The sequence below is a fragment of the Diorhabda carinulata genome, chromosome 7 (genome assembly GCF_026250575.1).
Source record: "Diorhabda carinulata isolate Delta chromosome 7, icDioCari1.1, whole genome shotgun sequence".
Classification (NCBI taxonomy): domain Eukaryota; kingdom Metazoa; phylum Arthropoda; class Insecta; order Coleoptera; family Chrysomelidae; genus Diorhabda; species Diorhabda carinulata.
Genome location: NC_079466.1, coordinates 10,998,931 through 11,009,806, shown reverse-complemented (window position 1 = coordinate 11,009,806; position 10,876 = coordinate 10,998,931). Strand labels below are relative to the sequence as shown.

General features: G+C 31.6%; 1 protein-coding gene across 1 annotated transcript; it reads right to left on the bottom strand.

Annotated features, from left to right (window-relative positions):
* Positions 1-9,842: 9,842 nt before the first annotated feature.
* On the bottom strand, positions 9,843-10,265 carry LOC130896564 (uncharacterized). Its single transcript, XM_057804745.1, has one exon. The coding sequence runs from the start codon at positions 10,263-10,265 to the stop codon at positions 9,843-9,845; it is 423 nt and encodes a 140-aa protein (XP_057660728.1).
* Between the last annotated feature and the right edge of the window lie 611 nt (positions 10,266-10,876).

The window sequence follows — 10,876 nt, the reverse complement described above, 5'->3', positions numbered from 1 at the left end:
TTTACTATTTACAACACCGTAAAAACTCTAGTACAAATTTACTAACGCGTATTTAATGACTTTGTAAACAAACACCGAGTTAAACAAAAGGTACGTGTTCACTCGTTGATCGACAAAATCGTACTCGATAATGATAGTGATTTAATTAACGATTTAAGTAAAAAAAAATAATTTTATTTTTTCATATACTTTTCATTTTTTGAACTAATTTAGAAAATTCCCTTTTCATTGTCCATAATATGCTATATCATATAATGTACAATTAATTTTATTTTCAAACAATTTCATTTCATTATATTTTCCAAATTATTACCATTCAATATCAAAATAAGTGTACTTCCATTAAAAATATATTTCCCAATATATTATGATTGAAAAAATTATATTTATTTTGATATCGTTGAAAATTCAAAAATAAAATATTAACTATATTAAAAAAATTAGAAAATTATCATCAATACATTCGATAACATTTTGATAAAATTTATTTCTATTCGCCAAAAATATTTATTCTAAGCAAAAATATATTTTCAATGTAAAAATTATACGAAAATGTCCAAATTATTTCACGTCTTAATTTGTTCTTATGAGCTAATTATTCTAATATGAAAAATAAACATACAATTTATCGTTTTCTGTTTATATTGTATTTTTTATTGAGATTTATTCAAGAGTAAATATAGAAATACTCAATTTAAATAGTAAATATCTTATACCAATTAATTTTTTCGAGTACTTGAATATTTTTTTGCTAATAAATTATTGAGCTTATACTTTTCTTTGTTATTTTTGAATCTTTTTAAAATCGTTAGAGCCGATATGTTTTTGTTATTTTTAGGTTTATATCTATACATTTTAATATATTTTTTTCAATTAAAATATAAAAATTCACTTATAATCTCCTTATATATATATATATATATACATACAGTGCGGTCGTAAAGTATGGAATAAATTCAATTATTTCTAATCCAAGAGATATTTTCAAAGTCAATTTTATTTTTCGACGAGGATTTTTTTTTGAAGAAAAAATTAATATACAGGGTGTTCTCAAAAAAGCTGGGCAGGTAGCAACTTTGTTTTTTTAAATAGACACCCCCAATTTTTTTTTACATTTTCGGATTCCTTGTTAAATTCTAAGCATTTTTCATGTAACACTCCCTATACCTAACTTTAACCGTTTTGAAATTAGAGGAATGAACAATTTACTATTAAATTATAAGTAGGCTATGACTTTTTGACACAAAACAGCACTTTATTTCATTTTGCTTTTAATTCGATATTGCCTAAAGTGTTTTTCGATTTCTAAATATCTATCAAAGTATCTTTTTGCATGGTCGCAATAGTTTTTTCTTTTTGAAAAAACATTTTTATAATTCATTTTATTATCAAGATGCAGCTTACTGAGACGCAAAGGATAGAAGTTTTAATCATGATTGGCTATGGGAATAGAACCAGAACGCAACAGGAAGTATGCGAATTATTTAACCAAAAATATCCCGATCGGACTCCAATTTCGCAATCAACAGTAAGTAAGATTGAAAAAAAAATTCGAGAAATTGGTCATGTAAGAGATGCTCCAAAGTCTGGTAGACCATCTGTCTCAGAAGAAACACAATTGGATGTTTTATTAAGTGTCCAAGAACGGCCGCATGTTACAACTAGAGAACTGGCCTCAGAATTAAATGTTAGTAAAACAGCAGTGATCAAAACATTACATAAAAGCAAATACCACCCTTACAAAATGCAAGTCCTTCAAGAACTTTATGAAGACGATTATGACAGACTTTTCGAGTTCTGCGAACGTTTACAAGCTATGTGCCTTGAGAATGAAAACTTTGTGAAAAATATTGTGTTTTCGGACGAGGCTACATTTAATTTAAATGGAGAAGTAAACACGCAAAACTACCGTTATTGGTCGGACGTAAATCCGCATTGGATGCGCGAAGGCCATACTCAGTATAGGGAAAAAATTAACGTATGGGCGGGTATTGTAGGGCCCTTTTTCATTGAAGAAAGTTTAACTGGTGAAAGGTATTTGCAGCTTTTACATAACGATGTTCTACCAGCCCTAGCAACGTTATATCCGGGAGAGGATTTACCTAATGTAAACATTTGGTTCCAACAGGATGGCGCCCCGCCACATTACCATGCACAAGTTCGCGCATATTTAGATCAAATTTTGCCGAATAGGTGGATTGGAAGAATGGGGGGCGATCGAATGGGCTCCAAGGTCCCCGGACTTAACCCCTTTAGACTTTTTTCTGTGGGGTTACATAAAAGGAAAAGTTTTTAAAACAAAACCTGCAGATATGGAAGAATTAAAAAATCGTATTACTCAAGAAATGCGACGTATCACACCACAAGTCATTAATAGTGTCCAGAAGGAATTTATTAATCGGTTAGGTTATTACCAGTTAACAAATGGAAGACATTTTCAACATTTGTTAAAATCAAATTATGTAAACTAGGTATTAGAGTTAAAATGTCGTGTAAAAATCGTAATTTTTAAAAAATGTTACCTGAAAACCCGTGGATTCTATTAATTTCGTATAAATTTTTCTTTTGTTTGCAGCTGCTCATGGCCTACTTTGACTTAAATGTAATATCGAGGCTAATTTCAAAACGGTTGAAGTTAGGTATAGGGAGTGTTACATGAAAAATGCTAAGAATTTTACAAGGAATCCGAAAATGTAAAAAAATTGGGGGTGTCTATTTAAAAAAACAAAGTTGCTACCTGCCCAGCGTTTTTGAGAACACCCTGTATATACGAGGGTTTTTGAAAATATCTCTTGGATTAGAAATTATTGAATTTATTCCATACTTTACGACTTATATATATATATATATATATATATATATATATATATATATATATATATATATATATATATATATATATATATATATATATATATATATATATATAAGTTGGCGACATGTGGGAAACTTTTTACTATTATTAATTTTACGAAAAATTATTATTAAATTGTTCTTTATAAAAAGTTCTGCATGGTCCGAAACCTAAAATCATCTCATGTTAAATTATTTCAGTCATATAAGAGGTTTGTCAAAAAAGGGCTTCTTAAACTATGGGTCGCGTAGCAAAATTCTGCGGTCGCGAGAGATTTTAATATAGAATATTTATATATACCATTTTAGAATATTACTAGAGTTGGCGGAATACACTGGACTTGCAGCGTCTAGACACGCGCATTTGTTGAAGGTTTTGAGCTATCTCCACCGACAGCGGTAAAAGATCGATGATCACTATTATTATACTGTGGCTATACATTGTTGGTGTGTTTGCCCATGGATAAATGGCTTAACTTAAATAAGAATGGTAATGACGCAGATGACAATGCTACAAACTATTCTCAGGCAGAACAAAGTATCGGGAAACAGGCATCTAATGTGCGAAAAAGAAAATATGATGAGTCTTTTCTTCAATTTGGCTTCATATTTCAAAATTGTAAGAGTACTGAACAACCTCTTTGTTGGATCTGCAATGAATTATTGGCTTCGGAGGGTATAAAATTATAATATAATTAAAAAGACATCTTGAATCAAAGCATGTATGTCAATAAACCAAAAGAATATTTTGAAAGACTGTTTAAATCTTTAAATAAAGAAAAGAAAATCTTTGAAAAATTTATAACCGTTAATGAAAAATATTTACTAGCGTTATATGAAGTTTCATACTGTATTGCCAAAAATAAAAAGCTGTTCACCATTTGAAAAGATTTTGGGTTACCTGGTGCTATTAAAATGGTAGAAATACTATACTACATGGAAGAAAATATGGCGATGATATTCGAAAAATTCCTTTGTCCTTAGTACAACTCATTACAAGAATTAAAGAAAGCCCCAAATTTTCAATTCAGTTGGAGGAAACAACTGATATTACTAAATTCGCTCAGTGGTTAGTATATGTCAGGTACGTTAAGATCATAAATTTTATTAAGAGCCATGCCCTTAGGAGCCATCCATAAAGTAAGTCACACGTTAATGAGGAGGGAGGGTATCACCGAAGTGTGACATCGTGTGACAAGGGACATTGGGGGGTCAATAGTTTTGTGACGTGACATGTTAAAATTTAAAATACTAAAACGCAAAGTTTGGATTTGAATTGAAAATTTAAAAACTTTACGAACTTGATCTATATTAATTAATAATTAAGCATTCTCGCTATAAGATAATCTCTCATGCAACGTCATTTAACTTCTAGAGCGGCGTTGTAATGCAATTGAGACACTCAAATTCACGAGAATTTTGAATGGTAAGGATTTAAATGGGTTTAAGTTGTCGGCGAGTCCTCACATAGTCTTCTCAATTTAATTGTTTTAACATTTTTAATTTATTAAATTATTTTAAAATGAACAAAAAGATTGATTTAGGTAGTCTTTACCGCAGATTATTCGATGCCTATAGTGCAGCCTATGTTGACAGAAAAAAACAAATCATACAAGAAGTTAACGGAAAATATTAAAATATAATGATAACATTGAAGATAAGACAGAATCAAAAATTAAAGAATTACAAGTGAAATTGACCAAAAAAAGGGGACACTTTTGAGTTTTTTTCAAAGAATCCTTCTTCATCAAAGGAATTAGCAGTAGTAAAGCCACAAGACAGTAAAGTAAGTTCAAAATTTATAATACAACTAATTAGGCTAAATCAATTAAACATCTTTAATTTAGATTATTATAAAATAGTCCGTAATAACATCTTTCTATCTCTGTTTGTTTGGAGTTTTGCTTGATATTTAATACTCGCGGTTGTTCATTTTATTTAATATATTACATGTTTACTTTTAATTACAGGAGGACACTAAACTGAGTAATTCAGAAGAAATTAAAAATGTTACGACAGAATCGAGTAGATGTCAATCACTTCAAATAGTCACCTAACCAACACCTAGTCAACACGCTTTCAAGAATAAAATTATTGTACTCGAATCTGAGCTCAATAGCTTAGTATTAGCACGTGATGCTGGTATAGCGACAGATGATGCTACCAAAAAAACAACAACATTACGAAAATATATTCAAGCAGAAAAGACCTCATTGAAAAGAAAAATCGACGCAGCGGAACGCCAAAAAAAGTCGTGATACTTAAAAACAAAAAATTTTAGAGCTGTGTGAAAATAATCCTGATGTAGCAACTGCTCTTAAACTTCGAAATGCTTTTGGTCGGCCTAGAGTTGAGGAAAATCAATTCGGTTTACTTGAAGTAATAAAATCAATTGCTCTTTTTGGTGGCGCAGCTTATGATCGCCGTCGTACTGAAGTTATAAGATGTTGTAAGACATTAAACGACTTGCAAGCTGAACTATTTAAGCAAGGCTATACTATCAATCGCTCAGGATTGTATTTGAGACTTCTTCCCAAGCGAGTAAATACAGAGAAAGGTAAAAAACATGTCGTAACCGTTCATGTCAAGCTTTGTAAACCAGACTCTACGTTACATTCAAAGCATAAAGATGGCAAATTTTGTACCGCTACTATACGAAATCTTGAATCTATAGCTTCAATTTTGGGTCCTCGCCAAGTTTTTTTTATCGATGGATGATAAAGCACGTGTACCTTTAGGCATTACAGCAGCTAAAGCTCAAGCACCAATATTAATGCATCTTGATACCGTGTCCAATTGCCAGATCATGATTTTGTAGTCGCTGAGAAACATCAACTTATTCCATCTGTTTATGCGGGAACTCTAATCAAAAAAGATGGTGAAGGATCACCTGAAGCTGTGCCGTACTCTGGTCCTACATACGTAGCAATTCGTAGTGGAAAACATTCATCTTCCAATGCAGAGAATCATGCCATTGTCATTCATAAGCTTTCTGAATTACCGACTTTCGAAAACTTATTGAGAACTAGAGAAGATTTTGTAAAACCTGTATTTATTTTCACATACGATGGTGGTCCTGATGAAAATCCACGGTAGGAGCGGGTTATAATTTCAGCTATAAAACATTTTGAAGATTTTTATTTAGATGCAATTTTTATAGCTACAAATGCCCCAGGAAGGAGTGCATTTAACAGAGTCGAACGACGCATGGCACCTCTTAGTCGTGAACTTACTGGTGTAATATCATGATGCTTTTGGGTCACATCTCGATTCAAGTAATCGAACTACTGACTTGGAGCTAGAAAAATGGAACTTTGAAAGTGCAGGAAATGTGTTAGCTGATATTTGGAGCAAATTAGTCATTGATGAATTTCCTGTAGTTGCCGAATATGCTGTACCAACTGATACCAGACTCGAAGCTAATCTTGCTATGATGTTGAAAAATAATGTTACTTGTTATGCTAATCACGTACGTGAGTCACAATATTTTTTACAAATAGTAAAATGCGAGACTAACACATGTTGCCCAGTACGACGTTCTTTTGGCAATTATTAAAAGGAGGATTCTTACCACCACCTGTGTTGATTAAACAAAAATCAAATGGTTATGTAGTCACAGGAAGTGATTTCAACGAGGCTAAGTTTGCTCCATTATCACTACAATTGTCATTAAATCTCCGAGCATCATCCCATCCGAAACAAGTTCCATACGATAGTTATTGCCCTAATGTCGAGTCATGCATATTTAGAAAGGCGCTAATCAACACAAACAAGAAATGTTACCTGTAGCGAAAATTCGTTCTCAAAGAAATGCGGCTAGACGTGCCCGAGAAATTCTCTGTTCATTGAATGACGACGATGCTTTATGGATGGAAGAGAATGATGTCGACACTTAGGATGTTCCTGACGTTCAAATTCAGAATCGAAAATGAAGTGCCTGATTTACCAGTAATAGCTGATATAAAAGAGTGGATCCAAAGTCCATGGACACTTTATAATTAAGTTTTTTATCTTTAATAAATATATTTAATCGTTTATTATTTACTAACTAGTCGTTTGTTTTTTTTTTTGGTTTTATGAAATGTTCGACTTTATGTTGATTTTATTAGATTATTATTTAATAAAAATAAGTAAAAAATGAAAATAGCCGTTTTCTCTCGATTATTTTTGAATAAATACATAAAATGTGTGAAGTCACATCAGGAGGGGGGTTATAAAAATGTGACAACCTGTGACAAGGACGGGGGGAGGGGTTCAAAAGTCCTAAAATTCGTGTGACGTACTTTATGGATGGCCCAACAACAGACCCTTATTTTCAAATCTCTGTAAGGATACGGATTCCAACTATACAACTTTTTTATTACATGCAGAAGTAAGATGGTTGTCAAGAGGTCAAAGTTTAAGATTATTGTTATTAAAGGACGAGATCGAAATATTTTTAACCGAAAGAAAATGTGAACTTGCTGCTTTTTTTCAAAATGACTTATGGCTATACAAGCTGTGTTATTTGTCACATATTTTTGCAAAGTTAAACGATCTCAACTTGTCTCAAGGAAAAAATTGCGATATATTTACTTCAAATGATAAAATTAAGACCTTTATTAAAAATATCAACATTTGGAAAAGTAGGGTCGACAAAAATTCGTTCGAAATGTTTTCCAGTGTCGACAATTTTATAATCGAGAAAATTCATTGTAAAACTTTCAATGTAAAAAATTATTGTAGATCACTTGAAAGCCCTAGAAATATAATTCCGTACATATTTTAATAAATAGTTTGGATTCAAAAGGCGTTTTGGATTGGCTTAAGTGAGATTGATCACCAGCCTGTTAAAGCTCAAGAGGAATTTGCTGAGCTTTCGAGTGACTCAACCCTAAAACTAAAATTTCAAAAAAAGCCCTTGACTGAATTCTGGATCAGAACTAGAACTGAATTTCCCACAATCGCTGATATGGCGTTAAATGTACGTCTGCCATTCAACACTACATATTTATGTGAAGTTACTTTCTCAGCTTTAACAAATATTAAATCCCAATATCGTTCAGCGCTAAAAAATGTTGAAGAAGTCTTATGTCCAGCAGTTTCAAACATTCCACCAAGATTTGATTTGTTATACAATAAAAAACAGGCACATCCCTCTCATAAAATTTTTTACTTATATTTTAATTTAATACTTACTATGCAACTACTTGAATATATTCGAGCGAATTAAGACGGTCAGAATCCACTTTTATTTTTGAAACTATAATAAATACAATTTTATAATTTTTTGTGCAATTTTTAATTTTAGATTTTTGTATGTTTCAAAACGAATTCTAAAACTACATATTTTCATATGTATATTGTTACCTAATAAATAAAAATATTAATTTATTTTTCTTCTATATTTGTACGAGGTCGTCAAGAAACTCGCAATAATAAATGGGGTCGTGAATGACAAAAGTTTAAGAAGCCCTGCTCTAGAGTCTTTTTGACAATATCGAAAATTGTTATAAAGAAAAGATGTTTAGAATTAAAAATAGCTTTCAAAGATTCAACATTGTTTATTTACATTAAAAAAATATTTTTTCTACATTTTCTCTACGATTACGTTGGAAATTTAAGTTTGCACATTAATGCATAATTAATCTAGGATACACTGGCATTTTCTAAAACTCATTATTAAAGTAGATTGTCTAAATATCGAACATTCGAAAAAACGTCAACAATCGTATTTCAAAAAGTGCCACAGTATAAATACTTTTTTCATGCAGTATAACAGTGTTTTTCATAGTTTTTTGAGATCCGTATTGTACAGTTCTATGTTTGACAGACGTATTTGTTCATGAAAAGTTAGACATGCCACCAACATTAAGTCTGGAGGAGAAAATTGAGATTGTGCTAATAGTGGGTGATAAGTATAAAACATTTCGAGAAGCAGCAGACATTTTCAATTTCCGACATCCAGATAAAAATATTCACAATGAAACTGTTAGAAAAATATTCAATAAATTGAATACTTATGGAGATGTACATAATAAATTTAGCAAAATCCAAAGCATGGTAGAAAATAATGACATTGCGTTGCAAGTAATACTCTCTGAAACTGAGCATCCTAAATATCAGTTGCGAAAACGGGCATCTTCCTGGCCAATGTATATAAAAAAGTACAGTTTTAAAGATTCTAAATAAATACAAATATCACCCTTACAAACTTCAAAAAATTCATATTTTAAGACCAGGAAATAATGATAAAAGATTTGAATTCTGTTGTGACATACAGGGAATCTTAGTAGATAACCCATTTATGTGAAGGTGTATTATTTTCACGGATGAAGCAATATTCTCATCAAATGGGACAGATTTTAGACAAAACTGTCGTTGGTGGAGTGATACAAATCCAAATTTTCAAAACAAACGTGTGATACGGAATGTATGGAAATCAAATAATTGGACCTTTTTTATCCGAGAAAATTTGAATGCTGATCCCTATTTGTGCTTTTTAAACAATAAATTATGATGATTTTCTTGACAATCTTTCTTTACTTAAAAGTCAGCAGATATGGTTCCAGCAGGATGGTGCCCCATATCACAGCAGATTAGATGTATGTCGATACATTGAAAATATTTTCAATGGAAGGGTTTTTCTTGTGGGGTTACTTAAAGCAAAAAGTTTACCTTCAAAAGCCATTTCAAGATGTTGACCATTTTGAGAGAATAATTGCATAAGCGGTTCGTAATTTAACTCCCATATGGTTAGCAATGTCTTAAGAAAATTTTGTAAAAGAACTGTTACATGTAAAAACAGAAATGGAGGATATGTGGAGGCATTAGTAAATTCAAGATAGTGATTATTCATTAGTATTTATTGTAACAAAGTAAATTATGCATACAAACTTCATTTAAATGCATGGTTAGATTATTACAAGCTAGTGATTGAGGAACTTAAGGTTATCAGTGTTCGATAAAAATTAAGAGATAATTGTTTTTAAAAGTTTATTTAGAATTGTTTAATCAACTGCTTGTTGTGGCATGTAGTTACTAGGATCAGTCTTTCTTAGCTTGTTATGAAGACAACAAGCAGCCCAAATGACTTTATCTATAGTTTCCGGCGCCAAATCAATAGGTCTCGAAAATATTCTGAATCGCCATACTAGTGTGCCAAAGGTACTTTCTACGACTCGTCTGGCACGGGAAAGACGATAATTAAATATTTTTTCGGCAGTACTAAGACCTATTTTACTGTACGGTTTCATGAGATTTGTCCTCAAAGGGAAAGTATTATCTCCAATAATAACGCCGTATTCAGGCAAGTCAAGAGCCTTGTTTTCCATGGTAATGTTCAACGTACTATCTCTAAATATTGTACTATCGCATGCTCGTCCATTTGCACCTACGTCTATGTGAATAAAACAGTAATCAGCATCAACCATAGTAAATAATATTGTAGGTTTTTTTATAATTGAAATAGACTGAACCGGAACACGGCAGCCTCCGCTGAAGAAATTTATTTACGATTCGGTGGACGATTTATTTCATGTAATTGAATAGGAATGCTTTCACACTCGCCGATATGTCAGTATCGTGTCTTGGCAATTTTCCTCCCAGTTGCACGTGAGTGATGTCAAAATACTGATGTTATTTGTGAAGTTATAATAAAAATGACCAGTTTTAAGTATGATATAGTTACATTGATTGAAATAGTGGAATCTAAGCCCTGTATTTGGGATAAAACCCATGAACACAATAAAAACAAAATACTCCCTGACAAAAGTTGGCAGGAAATATTTCAGTATTTGGAGGATGGATATGAGGAATTATCACAAGCGAAAAAGACAGGTAAGTAGTATCTACTATCTTTTATTTAATAAAATTTAAATTTTTGACAACTGCCAGGGAAATTTTACAGCTTCACTAACAAAATAATTTGCAAAACAAGTGCGTACTCCTTGTCCTGTTTTATAATTTGATTGTGTAGGCGGTAGATTTTGTAATTTAGAACCAGAAGAAATAATCAAGTCTTCAAGATATCCGTTCCTTTTGC